The following is a 13,807-nucleotide window of genomic DNA, read 5'->3' as shown; positions in this document are numbered from 1 at the left end:
TTAATAAACTGGTACATTATTTCCCTATTCATGGCCACAGTTTTATGCCTCCCGACACAGTCTTCGGTAGAGTGGAAAAAGACTACCAAAAAAGGGAAGATATTTTTTCGCTGACCAAAACTATAAAATGCTGGAACAGCATGGCATAATCAAGATACTAAATAAAGATTGGGAAGCAAAGGATCTCAAGTCCAGTGCACTAAAAGCCCTGTGATCTAAGATGTCTTTCAAAATAACTGCTCAGTGAGTGATGGTTTATGAAAAGTCTAAGAAGAAGGTATTGTTCTCAGTATCAGACACTTATCATGGAATTCCTGTAGGGGTTGGGGTATGAAAATCCAGAAACTGCAGCCAGGAAGTGAAGTGACCACATTGGAAAAGTGAAACATGATGCAGCAGGAAAATAAAAAACATGTCTTAAAACTTATCAGGCATTTTAGTATACCAGGAGGAGCAGAAGATTTTTGTAAGGACATTGTTGAAAGTGATCAATAGGTTTCCAGTTTAATACTGTTGTAGGCAGTGTTCTTTTTTTTTTTTTTTTTTTTTTTTTTGTACTTTAACTAGCTGATGTACCCGTGCTTTGCTAAGGAATTCTACATTGTATACAGAATTCTAGGTTAGGTAGTGTACACATTGTGAGTAACATTGTATTCAATTGCATAGCTCTTAACGTTGCCCTAGAAACACGATGGGAAAGTCACCAAACGTCTTTTTTTATGTAAAGATTGGGTTAGGGAATTTTCATTATAATGGTAGGCCCTCTTGCCTACCATCAGTCACAATTGAGTTGGGGAATTTTCATTATAATGGCAGACTCTCACTCTCCACTTGCCTTTTTACATCCTCAGAAAGACTGCCTTAGTGGTTTTCCCAACTGAAATCAACATAGGTCATTACAATATCACCAGTAGGAATGTCGCAATTAAAGGCAATGCTGTCATATGAAATACTCGATCGAATGAAAACCACACATTTTCTCACTTTTAGCGAACAGTAGTACACTGCCAATCTAACAGCCCAAAGTTCTAGAGCTGGAATGACCAGGACGCAGACAGCCATGAGCCATGAATACTCTTATTTTCTGGGGGGAGAGGGGGCGAGATGGGGGGGGGGAGTGGAGAGTCCCAGGACAAAAACTATGCCTTTTTACTCATCTGTTTCCTAGGAGTACTTGATGAGTTGGAAAATCTCAATTCACTACACTGGCGGAGGAAAATCTATCTGATTTAGAGTCAAATTATTCTCCCAAGCCAGAGGAGAAATCCCCCTCTTAGCTGCTAATTTGGAATAAAATGAATGTAGAATTTAATAAAAGTGAAGAGGAAGAAGCTTTTCTTAAGGAACGGCTCTTTTCAGGGTTGAATTTTGAGTTATTTTGTGAATTGTGGTGATATAATTTGGAATAGGCTGAAATTGTAATTCTAGACCAGGTCACCAGTGAGTCTCTGCCATTATTCCATTAACTGCCCAAACTGATGAATCCAATCAATGCGTCAGAGTAGGGATCGAACAGCTGAATTAATACTATGGTGAACCAGTGTGTTACGTACCAGCAGTATCAGAAAATGTATGAACCAGAGGAATGGTATGCTAGAGAAGAAAGTTATCTAACTCCCCTGCTATTCCCTGCCAATATATAGGTAGGCTATTATACTCTGTATGCAGCAGTAATCCCATCTATCAGAAATGAGTGGCAGCATAAGAGAACATCACAACAAACAATGGTCAACGTGATGTTATTGTTAATCAATTTTATAAGCTTTCAATATTGTAGGCCTTCACATGTAGTTTTCTTCCAACTCTTATCATAGTCGGTATAGTAAAACTGAATAAAACATAAATGATCAGAATTTGTGTTCCCTATACATTCTGTTATGTAGTACTTTTTGATGGGTACTTAAAAATTAAATTTTAGGCACCTTCCCCTAAACTACCGTTTCATACAGAGTGAGTAAAATTGTTTATAGCTTAGACTGTAGTGTCTTATTCCCCGATTCTATATATCGATTTAAATCAAATTCAGTTCGCCCATTTTCTCATGGCTCGGCGTTGATATGTACTTTGCAACAAAGATACAAATTCATGAATATCTCTGTTAACATAACCGGTACATTAAAAATGTATAAGACATAAATGATCGGAAATTTAATTCTATATAACTTAAGTTGTGCAGTATTTGTTGATAGGACCACTAATAACATAAATATTTGTGAATTAAATTTTAGATCTTCCCCTAAACTACCATTTTGCTCAGCGTGAATAAAATAATTTATAGCCTAGATTGTAGTGGCTCATTTCCCAACTTTACATACCAATTTTCATTAAATTCTCTTCAGCCGTTTTCTCGTGATGTGTGTACAGACAGACAGACAGACAGACAGACAGACAGACAGACAGACAGACAGACAGACAGACAGACAGACAGACAGACAGACAGGCAAAAATTACAGAAAAGCAAAAAGTGCATTTCCATTTTACTGTGGACATGACCAATACAGAAATACCATTCTTTTTAAATTCTGAGGAATGTACAGACAAAACTCGTCCCTCTATTTTGATACAAAGAATAAAAAATTCGTAAAAGTCAAGCACATAATCAGAATCATGCTTACAAACACAGTGCAAATGTTATATTAACTCGTTTATATAATTAGTATTTTAGTATGATATTTAAAAAAAGGCATTTCCCCAACAATTTACTTTTATGCATTTACTGACTTCTGAAAAAAAAAATAACGCTCCTGAATTGTTTGTCTTCATACAATTTTAAATGAATTGTGTAATAGCTGTTAGCTGATCGAATTTTAATATCATTTCATTAGGACGTAATGTAATCCAAGCTTTTGGACTCGCACTACTCACATACAGTACACTTATGCATGCACATTGATGTTTCTTTTCATTTTCCAAACTCATATACAGTTCACTGTATATATAAGTTTTCCTTGAGCACTTACCTGTACTCCCAAAATACCAAATATAATAAAGAAGGTACAACAAATAAGTACAATATTTCCGATAGGTCGTAGGGAAGACAGTAATGTCTGGACGACAAGTTTGAGACCTGGGGCACGGTTTATCACTCTCAGAGGTCGGAGGGAGCGGAGTAGTCGGAAAACCTGGAAATATAATTGACAGACTAAGCTTATTTATTATTAATCAAATAATTAGTTCTATCTCACTTTAAAAATTGTACTTCATTAACAAGTCAGCATTCATAACAAAATTCAGAAAATCAATTTTGTGTCTCAAATATTTCATTAATAACAGAGAAGAATAATAATGTTGTGAAAAAGCATTTGTATAGAATAATATTGGAGACAAAACTTACACGTAGAATACCAAAGATGCGTGGGCTTCCTTCTGAGACCAATGACATTAGTAAATCAATGATTGATATAATGACGAGTGACCCATCCATAATGTTCCAGCCTGACGTGAAGTACGCATCTCTTCCATAGAACATACCGGTAGCAATAACCTGCAATGTTTCAAAATGATTTCATGAAATTTCTTGCTGCAAAGAGAAAATATGAAGTCATTCATCCTGATTTTTCAGATTATTACAAAGTAAATAATGAAATTTAACTAGAACTCATTTCATTTCATGTTAGAAGCATTATAAGACCAGCCTCTTGGCTGAATGGTCTGCATAGCAGTCTTAGTTCATTGGGCCATGGGTTTGTTTCTTGGCTGGGCTGGGAATTTTAGGTGCATTTGTTTAATTCATCTGGCTCAGGGACTGGGTGTTTGTGTTTGTTTTAACACATACATCTTCAATTGCACGCAGCACACCACAGTACCAACCACTACAGAAACATGCTATAGTGAAAACATCCCTCCACATAGAGTTGTTGCAAGGGAGGACATCCGGCCGTAAAACAAGGCCAAATCAACATACCATGGCGACCTCTGAAGTACAGGAAAAGGCCAAAATGAAGAAGACGAAATTATATCCATTAAGAATGTAGGGAGCTGCTTGGCCAAAGTGTTAAAGGCATACTCGATTTCACTCAGAAGGATGTGGGTTTGATTCCCACATCCTTATGTCAAAAATTTAGAAACTAGACTTCTACCTCTGGAGAGGTCCCACTCAGCCTATAACAGAAACGAGTATCAGGGTAATTCCTTGGGGCAAAGGCAGCTGGGTATGGATGTAAATACTCTATCCCATTTAGTGCCCAGATTATAGATTTAGGAAGCCTTGTTTTGCATAATGAAAATCGTTTGTTCTTTCACAGTATACAGGATTTTCACTTATTATTAACTATATGAAGAGAGTTTTAAAAAAATAAACCAAACCCCATGATGCAACAGGGCCTTGGCCTATCAAGCGACCACTGCTCAGCCCGAAGGCCTGCAGATTACAAGGTGTTATGTGGTCAGCACAACGAATCCTCTCAGCCGTTATTCTTGGTTTTCTAGACTGGGGCTGCTATCTCACCATCAAATGGTTCCTCAATTGTAATCATGTAGGCTAAGTGAACCTTGCACCAGCCCTCAGATCCAAGTAAAAATCCCTGCCCTGCCCAGGAATCAATTCTGCGGCCTCCGGGTAAGAGGCAGACATGCTACCACTGTACCAGAGGGCTGTCATTTTTGAAAAAAAAAAAAGCTTTAATATTAATTCATGTAATAAAAAATGAAAATGAAAACACACTGATATCTATATATATAAAGTAGCTTGTCCTGACTGACTGACTGACTGACTGACTGACTGATTCATCATCGCCAAGCCAAAACTACTGGACATAAAGAAATGAAATTTTGGGGATATATTCATATTAAGATGTAGGTGCTCGCTAAGAGAGGGTTTTTGGATATTCCGTCGCTAAGGGGGTGAAAAAGGGGGGTGAAATTTTAAAATGAGTGTGTCTATATCTCAAAACTTTAAAAGTTTACAGATGTGAAAATTGGTATTTAGAATCTTCTTTAAAAATAAGGAAACACGTATTTTTTTGTTTTCAGAAAATCCCAATAGGAGGGGTGAAAAAGGGTGAAAAAGGGTGAAAAGGGGGTTGAATGCCTTTAATCAGGATACCGGTACTTATATCTCAGAAACTGAAGATATTACAGACCTCAAAATTGGTACTTTTGATCTCTTTCAAAAATAAAGAAATACATATTTTTTGTTTTTGGAAAATCCAGTTAATGCGAGGGTGAAAAGGGGGGTGAATTTTTAAAATGAGAGCATCTATATCTCAAAAGTTTTAAAGTTTAGAGACGTAAAAATTGGTATTTAGAATCTTCATTAATAATAAAGGAACACGTATTTTTTTTGTTTTCGGAAAATCCAAATAAGAGGGGAGAAAAGGGGTGAAAAAGGGGTAGAATGCCTTTAAAGAGAATACTTATATCTTAGAAACTGAAGATATTACAGACCTGAAAATTGGTATTGGGATCTCCTTTAAAAATAAAGAAACGCGTATTTTTTGTTTTCGGAAAATCGCAATAGGAGGAGTGAAAAGGGGTGAAAAAGCGGTTGAATCCTTTAATGAGGCTACTTATATCTCAGAAACTGAAGATATTACAGATCTGAAAATTGGTGTTTGGGATCTCTTTTAAAAATAAAGAAACACGTATTTTTTGTTTTTGGAAAATCCAATTAATGGGGGGTGAAAAGGGGGTGATTTTTTAAAATGAGTGTATCTATATCTCAAAACTTTATAGTTTATAGATGTAAAAATTGGTATTTAGAATCTCCTTTAAAAATAAAGAAACACGTATTCTTTTGTTTTCGGAAAATCCCAATAGGAAGTGTGTAAAAGGGTGAGTAATGGGTTGAATGCCTTTAATGAGGCTACTTATATTTCAGAACCTGAAGATATTACAGACCTGAAAATTTGTATTTGGGATCTACTTTAAAAGTAAAGAAACACGTATGTTTTCGTTTTTGGAAAATCCAAATATTGGAGCGTGAAAAGGGGGGGGGGTGAATTTTTAAAATGAGTGTGTCTACATCTTAAAACTTTAAAATTTACAGATGTAAAATTGGTACTTACATTCTCCTCTAAAAATAAAGGAACACGTCTTTTTTTGTTTCCTTAAATCCCAGTAGGAGGGGTTTAAAAGGGTGAAAAATGGGTTGAATGCCTTTAATAATGATACATATATCTCAGAAACGAAAGATATTACAGAACTGAAAATTTGTATATGGGATCTCCTTTAAAAGTAAAGAAACACGTATTTTTTAGTTTTTGGAAAATCCAATTAATGGCGGTTAAACAGGAGTGACGAAATGGGGTGAATTTTTTGAAAGACTATATCTACAGAATATCTTGGAAACGTAAAATAGTACAGACGTAGAAAGTGGGTGTTTGGAATCTCCTGTAAATGTAAAGAAACATAGGTGATTTCTTTTGGGAAAAAGGGGAACTCAAAAGGGGTGAAATTTTAAAATGAGAATTTTTACAGTATATCTCAAAAAACTTAACATGTTACAGAAGTGAAAAATGGTATTTTTTATCTCTATTAAACATAAAGAAACGTGTATTTTTAGTTTTCGGAAATACCACTTGGGTGGAGCGGGGTAAAAGTGACTGAAAATGGTGTTGAATTATTTTAATTAGGCTACTGATATCTCAAATATGAAGATGTTACAGACGTGAAATTTGATATTTGGAATCTGCTTTAAAAGTAAAGAAACACGTATTCTCGGAAAATCCAATGAAAGGGGGGGGGGGGGTGTGAAAGAATTGAAAAATTAATTGACTTAATTGTATGAGAGAGAATACATCTAATAAAAACTAAAGTTGTTACAGACGTGATAATTCGTATTTGGATCTCCTTTAAAAACAAAGAAAAACGCGTTTGGGGGGGGGGGAACCATCTTGGAGGGCGGGAGTGTAAAGGAGTTGAATTCCTTTAATGAGGACACATAAATCATAAACTGAAGAATTTTGAGTCGTGATAATTGGTATTTAGAAGATCCTTTACTATTAAAGAAACAAGTATTTTTTGCGGGAAAATTCACTTGGGGAGGGGGGGGAGTAGTGTGTAAATTATTTTTATGGGGATACTTATATCTCAAAGCTGAAGGAAACAGACGTGAACATTGGTGTTTGTAATCTCCCTTAAACATAAAGAAACAAGCCTTCTTTTAATTTTTCGTGGGGGGGGGGGGGGGAGGTGGCGGTAAATAAACTTAACGGCGGTGGGGTGTAGAAGGAGGTGAGACCAATTGATTTTACTGTTATTAATGTATTTATAAGGATCCTCCGTTGCTCAGACGCAAGCGTGCCGGCCTCTCACAGCTGGGTTCCGTGGTTCAAATCCCGTTCGCTCCATGTGTCATTCGTGCTGGACAAAACGGAGGCGGGACAGGTTTTTCTCCGGATACTCCGGTTTTCCCTGTCATCAGCCATTCCAGCAACACATAATAATAATAATAATAATAATAATAATAATAATAATAATAATAATAATAATAATAATAATAATAATAATAATAATAATGTTCCGGACCGTCGTCAAATGTGCGGACCGCGCTAGAAACGGCTCCTGGACAGGTAATGACTAAGAATGCAGCCTGGCCGCGGGTTCAGAGCCGCCAAGGCACCCAATATGACACCACGCTGGATCTCCTGAAGGATTTTATCCATATTAAAAATGATTATAGGAAAAGATGGCACAGATTTACGGACCCAACTGACCGGGAGGAATACCTGAGCCTAACCCGGGAAGTACGAAATCGATTGCTGAAAAGGAAGATTGAAAAATGGGAGGAAACCTGCCGTAAAATAATAGAAAACGAGTCAGATCGGGAATTTTGGTGGATTCTCGCAGAAAACGAGTCAGATCGCGAATTTCGGAGGATTATATATCTAAAACAATAAGCATTCAATTATAAATTTCAGTATAATACCGTAGCGAAGCATGGGTATCTTGCTAGTATTTAATAAAAAGGAAATATCAAGATAAAGGTCACTTCATTGACTTGTTAGCTTCAAACATTTGTGAGCAAATTTCTCACTGTGGACAAAAAGGGACCAGAAAATTCTTCACATAGGGTATATGATGATGATCTTCTTCTTCCTAGCCTTTTTGCTAATTTATTGGGATTGGTTGGCATTTGATGTGTATTTGGCCCACTTGTAAGGCTGAATGCTCCTCCTGATGCCAACCCATTGCAGAGGGGTGTATTCACTATTGCTTGTTTCTGCAGTGGTTGGTAGGTGTTAATATAAGAAAAGATCTTCATTGGGGTAATCACATAAATGGGATATTAAATAAAGGGTACAGATCTCTGCACATGGTTATGAGGGTGTCTAGGGGTTGTAGTAAGGATGTAAAGATGAGGGCATATAAATCTCTGGTAAGACCCCAACTAGAGTATGGTTCCAGTGTATAGGATCCTCACCAGGATTACTTGAATCAAGAACTGAAAAAAATCCAAAGAAAAGCAGCTCGATTTGTTCTGGGTGATTTCTGAAAAGAAAAAAAAAGAGTAGCGTTACAAAAATGTTGCAAAGTTTGGGCTGGGAAGAAATGGGAGAAAGAAGACAAGCTGCTTGACTAAGTGGTATGTTGATACAGATGTTGATTCCCATAGGGACCTTAAAATATTTGTCCTGAATGAGTAAATTTATAATACCAATATAATGTCCAATAACGGACCATTATATTGGTATTATTAAGTGGTATGTTCCGAGCTGTCAGCGGAGAGATGGCGTGGAATGACATTAGTAGATGAATAAGTTTGAGTGACATCTTTAAGATGAGGGCATATAAATCTCTGGTAAGACCCCAACTAGAGTATGGTTCCAGTGTATAGGACCCTCACCAGGATTACCTGATTCAAGAACTGGAAAAAATCCAAAGAAAAGCAACTCGATTTGTTCTGGGTGATTTCCGACAAAAGAGTAGCGTTACAAAAATGTTGCAAAGTTTGGGTTGGGAAGAATTGAGAGAAAGAAGAAGAGCTGCTCGACTAAGTGGTATGTTCCGAGCTGTCAGCGGAGAGATGGCGTGGAATGACATTAGTAGACGAATAAATTTGAGTGGCGTTTATAAAAGTAGGAAAGATCACAATATGAAGATAAAGTTGGAATTCAAGAGGACAAACTGGGGGAAATATTCATTTATAGGAAGGGGAGTTAGGTATTGGAATAACTTACCAAGGGAAATGTTCAATAAATTTCTAATTTCTTTGAAATCATTTAAGAAAAGGCTAAGAAAACAACAGAGAGGGAATCTGCCACCTGGGCAACTGCCCTAAATGCAAATCAGTACTGACTGATTGATTGAGCGTAGTATTATTTAGAGATGAAGAGAAATGTATTAACATGAACACAAACATCCAGGATTTAACCATACACACTTAAAATCCTCAACCCTCTGAACCAAAGGACAATAAGCTGACCATTCAGCCAAGGAGCCACACAGGATGAATGATAATGATGATATTAATAATAATTTGTTATTTGATTAGCTTATTCCATTATTTATGATATTGCTGGAACCAACCAGATCCACATGTTTTGGTAATGAGGATGGCCAATTTAAACTTTGGACACACAGCATTCTGCAAGCTGACCCATATAGATCGCTATCTACAGAAGACATCCAACCACCACCACCCATGACAAATACTGTGCGAGAACAATTTATGAACCACAGCATTTAAGCGAGGAGCTTTGCCACCTCAGTAAGGCCCTATGCGCTAAAGGGTGCAGCCGTGAAGATATACAGCAAGCACTCAATGCCAGGTGTCCAACAACCAGGGAGAAGAAAAGATAGGCAACTAAAGTCTTTCTACTGTAGATTGGGAAAATAACTGACAGAATAGGGAGGCTACTGGAGTCCCATGGAGCAAAAATCATATATAGGCCAACAAAGAAAATCAAGGAACTACTGCTGCTGCTGCTGCTGCTGTTGATGATGATGATGATGATTTTCTTTTACAGGGACTCATGAAATTACTAAAATCTGCTAAAGACGAGCACCATCCTCTCACCGCAGCAGGTGTGTACAAGATCTCATACAACTGTTGCCAAGTGCACATAACAACAAAGAAACACAGCATCACCACCTATGACTGAAGGAGTACAACTGACACAGCTGCCTGGGACAAACAGAAAAGTGATCAGTTGCCAAACACTCGCTGCTAATAGGCTACGACATACAGTACAGTAACACCAAAACTGTCAGGTATAGTGTCTTATCACACCTGGCTACAAAGGGATCCTACAACACATCAACAACTTCAGCCTACAAAGGAATCTGAATGGGTTAACAAACCCTGATTTCCAGTACTTAAAACCTTGAAGCCTGGTTGACCGGTTGCCTATCTCTGCCAAGGTGGTTGGCCAATGCTGGGCTCCATATTGCTTCAATAACTGTCCATAAGAACAACCAATCAGTGACCACCTCAATAGGTGAGCAGTGTACTGCAGCCTGCACTATATATTGAGGTGGAATTGTGATACCACTCCATTCCACTGAGAGCTTCATTGCAGTCGAAAACAGCAAAGCCCTTGGAAATGAATTTTCGGTGGAACATCACGACTACCATATGCCAGCCGTGGAAGCCTCAGCTGTTCAAGGTACCGTAGTGAGTTTGATCTTGGCTGAGATCCACAGAATTTTAAGGGGGTTTAAATGTGACAATTGCATATTGTGGACTTTCAACACATTAAATATATCCTGCAGAATCAAATTCTGACATCCTGGCATCTCTTAAAATAATGAAGGGCACATTAAATGGATAACAGTAACATTATTATAATGAACAGAATCATCATCATCATCATCATCATCATCAGCTAAGGGATCAACAGTGTTTTATGGGGAAATGACTATTTTGCTGAGCTTGGGTGTGATAGATTGAGAATAACACCACACACACACATACAATCAGAGCCATTTGTAGAGTTTTAGTATAGCCTAAGGTTAGGAGTAACTTTTGGGTATCGTGCCTCTTGTATCCATAGGGTTTAATCCATCTCCTTGTGGATAAGAACTCTAACTGTGTCTGTAATTTCTCCCTGATAGAGAATAAAAGTGACCATCCTTTTGATGGAAATCAGTGATGCTTTGAGGAATCCAGCACTAAAGAATTCTATTGTAGTCAATGGCATATATGTATATACTTTAATATAGTCATTAAATTCCTGGACTGGCCACTCATTACAATTAAGTTAAAAATTAAGAGTAAAATATTTTCACCTTTTCAATACAAAATGAAGTAATGTGGGTTACATTACAGAATAAACATTTATTGGAACTAGTTTCAACTTATTTTTTAAGGTCATCATCAACCAAATTGCGAGTTGCACAGTGTGTCTGATAGTTCATAGAAATTGTAAAAAAAGTTATGAAAATACAATAGTTTGACACTATAAATGTGAAAAAGTGCTATGGCACCTATTCTCTATTCCATCATCCCTCAGCCCCACTTTAATTAGCTCCTCTTGTTTTTTCCACCTCCCTTCCCCAATTATCTCCAAACTATTTTCTTTTTCTCTTTCTTTATTACCTCTTCTATTCGTTTTCTTCCCCCATTTCCATTCCTTTTAAATTAACCTCTCCTCCTTTTTTCCCCTTCCACTCCCCATTTCTTTCCAAAATTTCCCCTCTCTTTCTTTTTCTTCCTTTATCTTGCTTCCCGTCACATAAGTTATTCAATGCATCCAACACTTAGCAACACAAGGTGAGTCACATGTTATATATTTTCTTTATAAACATTTTTTTTTTTTCCTCTTTTTCCATTACTATTTCACTATTTTGGCTTTTATTACTATTTACAACTTCATTCATTTCATGTATTTCTGCATTAAACTGCGAATCTTCTCCACCATTTTTAATTTTTTAACTCTTAAGCACTACTTTCACTTTCAGTTTTTTAAGGACTTTAATCTCTTTGAAGGACTTCTAATTACCATCTTTTTACATTGTTCACTGCATGTGCAGTTATCCTTCAATGACAACTGTATCCATTGATGCATGCTTTTTTAAACATAATCTGAAATTTTGATTACCAATCAGTCCTTACCTGCAATACATCCAACACATCCCAGCACAACTATCATAACTTCATAAGGAGTGATATATACAAACCTCAAGAATCTTCAATGCCCAAATTATTCTTCTTGAATTCTTCCTCCAACAGCTAAGTGCATTAATTTATGCATTTTATGCATTATCCAAAACTTTTACAACAATTTTGACTTTTTCACATTTATAGTGTCAAACCAGTGTGTTTTCACGACTTTTTTTTTTTTTTTTTTTTACAATTTCTATGAACTATCAGACACATTGTGCAACTTGCGATTTAGCTGATGATGACCTTAAAAATAGGTCAAAACTAGTTCCAAAAAAATGTTTATTCCGTAATGTAACCCACATTACTTGATTTTGTATTGAAAAGGTGGAAATATTTTAATTTTTGACTTAATTGTAATCACAGTTCAATACGGACCATTCAAAAATGAAATTCATTTCTCTTAAAGGCCACTCATTGTCGTTGTGGTGCACATCAGTGGATAGGTTGCATTGTGGTATGATCTCACAACAGTTCTTTGCTCGTCGCTGCAAGAGACAGTTCCATACTTATAGTGTAAGCAGAACTACAGTCTGTTGGGAAGGGTAGTTGACTACAAATGGCAGAATGTAAAAATGACACAGTTTGAGCAATGGGCAAATGTCAAGCTCTGCCAATTTGCCAAAGAAATGTTTCAGATGATGAAACAAGTGTATGGCAATGATGCTGTCACCTGCAGTGCTCTGTCTAAATGGCTCCATTGCTTTATGCAGGAGAGAGAGAGAGTGTATATGAAGAATGGTGAGCATACTGGGCGGCCACATACAAGCCAAATTGAACATACGACTGAAGATGTTGCAACGTTGGTACCAACTGTCATCTATGCAATTTAGTTTGTTAAAAGTATCTTGAACTGTGGCACAGGGAGAACTGGCTGTTGAAGGATGTTGATCAAACTAGGCGGCCACAAACAAGTCGAATTGAACCTATGATTGAAGATATTGCAACGTTGGTACTGTCCCCTTCAAAAGTGGTAATAATTTAGTAAAAGAAAAATGATTTATTTCATCAGCGTGTTGGAACATTATTTAATCGCCAAGAGGGTGAGATTCTGTATTTCCGTGCTAGTGCGAGCCAGCCACTTGCGGACCGGTTTTTCCCGACCTACCAAGAGAACGAGGAAGCAGGGTGAAATTCCTGTTATGTGGCCTTCAAACACATGTGTGCGTACCACGTGACCCGGCGAGCAGCCTGATCTCAATCGATCAATGAATGGAAAGTCAAGTGATGTGAAACTGGAGCAGCCAATAAAAATGACAATCTTCACAGGAATGCAACAAATCCACCAATTAGATGTAATTAAGGGACACACCTACGTCTTTAGATAGGAAATTAATGGTAATTCCAGAGGAAAATTTTATAGAGGCTTTTGTACTTCTGGACGCTAAATTTGAGCATTACTCTGACTGCAGCTACGGAAGAGACTGGACGTCGTTTGCTTCACTGGAAGACTTTACATCGAGGACTGTATAAACAGCAATTCAGACACTCGGAAAAATTAGCTACGATTTTATTTAGGGTTGTCCTAAGATAAGTGTCTACATCCAAATTATAAAGCATCGTGTGTGTATCCTGGGCTATTGCTAAGACTTTTGTTAGTTTCAGCTTTCTACGAGAACTTGGAAGAAGGAAGATCCTTGGTTCGAGTTCACTGCAAGATGGTTATCCAGTTCCGCGAAGAATACTACAAGTTCCTGTGTATCTTCAGCTTCTCCATGAGTCACAAAGCATGTAAGGCGTTGGACATGGGCGAGACTTTGTTCG

The 13,807-nt window shown here is 37.2% G+C and overlaps 1 protein-coding gene across 1 annotated transcript in view; it reads right to left on the bottom strand.

Moving 5' to 3' along the window:
- The window catches only part of Ca-alpha1T (Ca[2+]-channel protein alpha[[1]] subunit T), a 614,336-nt gene that overhangs the window by 67,684 nt on the left and 532,845 nt on the right, over window positions 1-13,807 (bottom strand). The window contains exons 28-29 of the mRNA XM_068228299.1: window positions 3,335-3,484; window positions 2,961-3,122 (exon numbers count right to left, since the gene is read on the bottom strand). Of these exons, the coding sequence (XP_068084400.1) occupies window positions 2,961-3,122; window positions 3,335-3,484 (312 nt within the window). The remainder of the gene's footprint in view (window positions 1-2,960; window positions 3,123-3,334; window positions 3,485-13,807) is intronic.

Source organism: Anabrus simplex, chromosome 6 (assembly GCF_040414725.1).
Source record: "Anabrus simplex isolate iqAnaSimp1 chromosome 6, ASM4041472v1, whole genome shotgun sequence".
Lineage (NCBI taxonomy): Eukaryota > Metazoa > Arthropoda > Insecta > Orthoptera > Tettigoniidae > Anabrus > Anabrus simplex.
The sequence above is the reverse complement of the archived record's forward strand: the minus strand, read 5'-3'. Positions and strand labels throughout refer to the sequence as shown.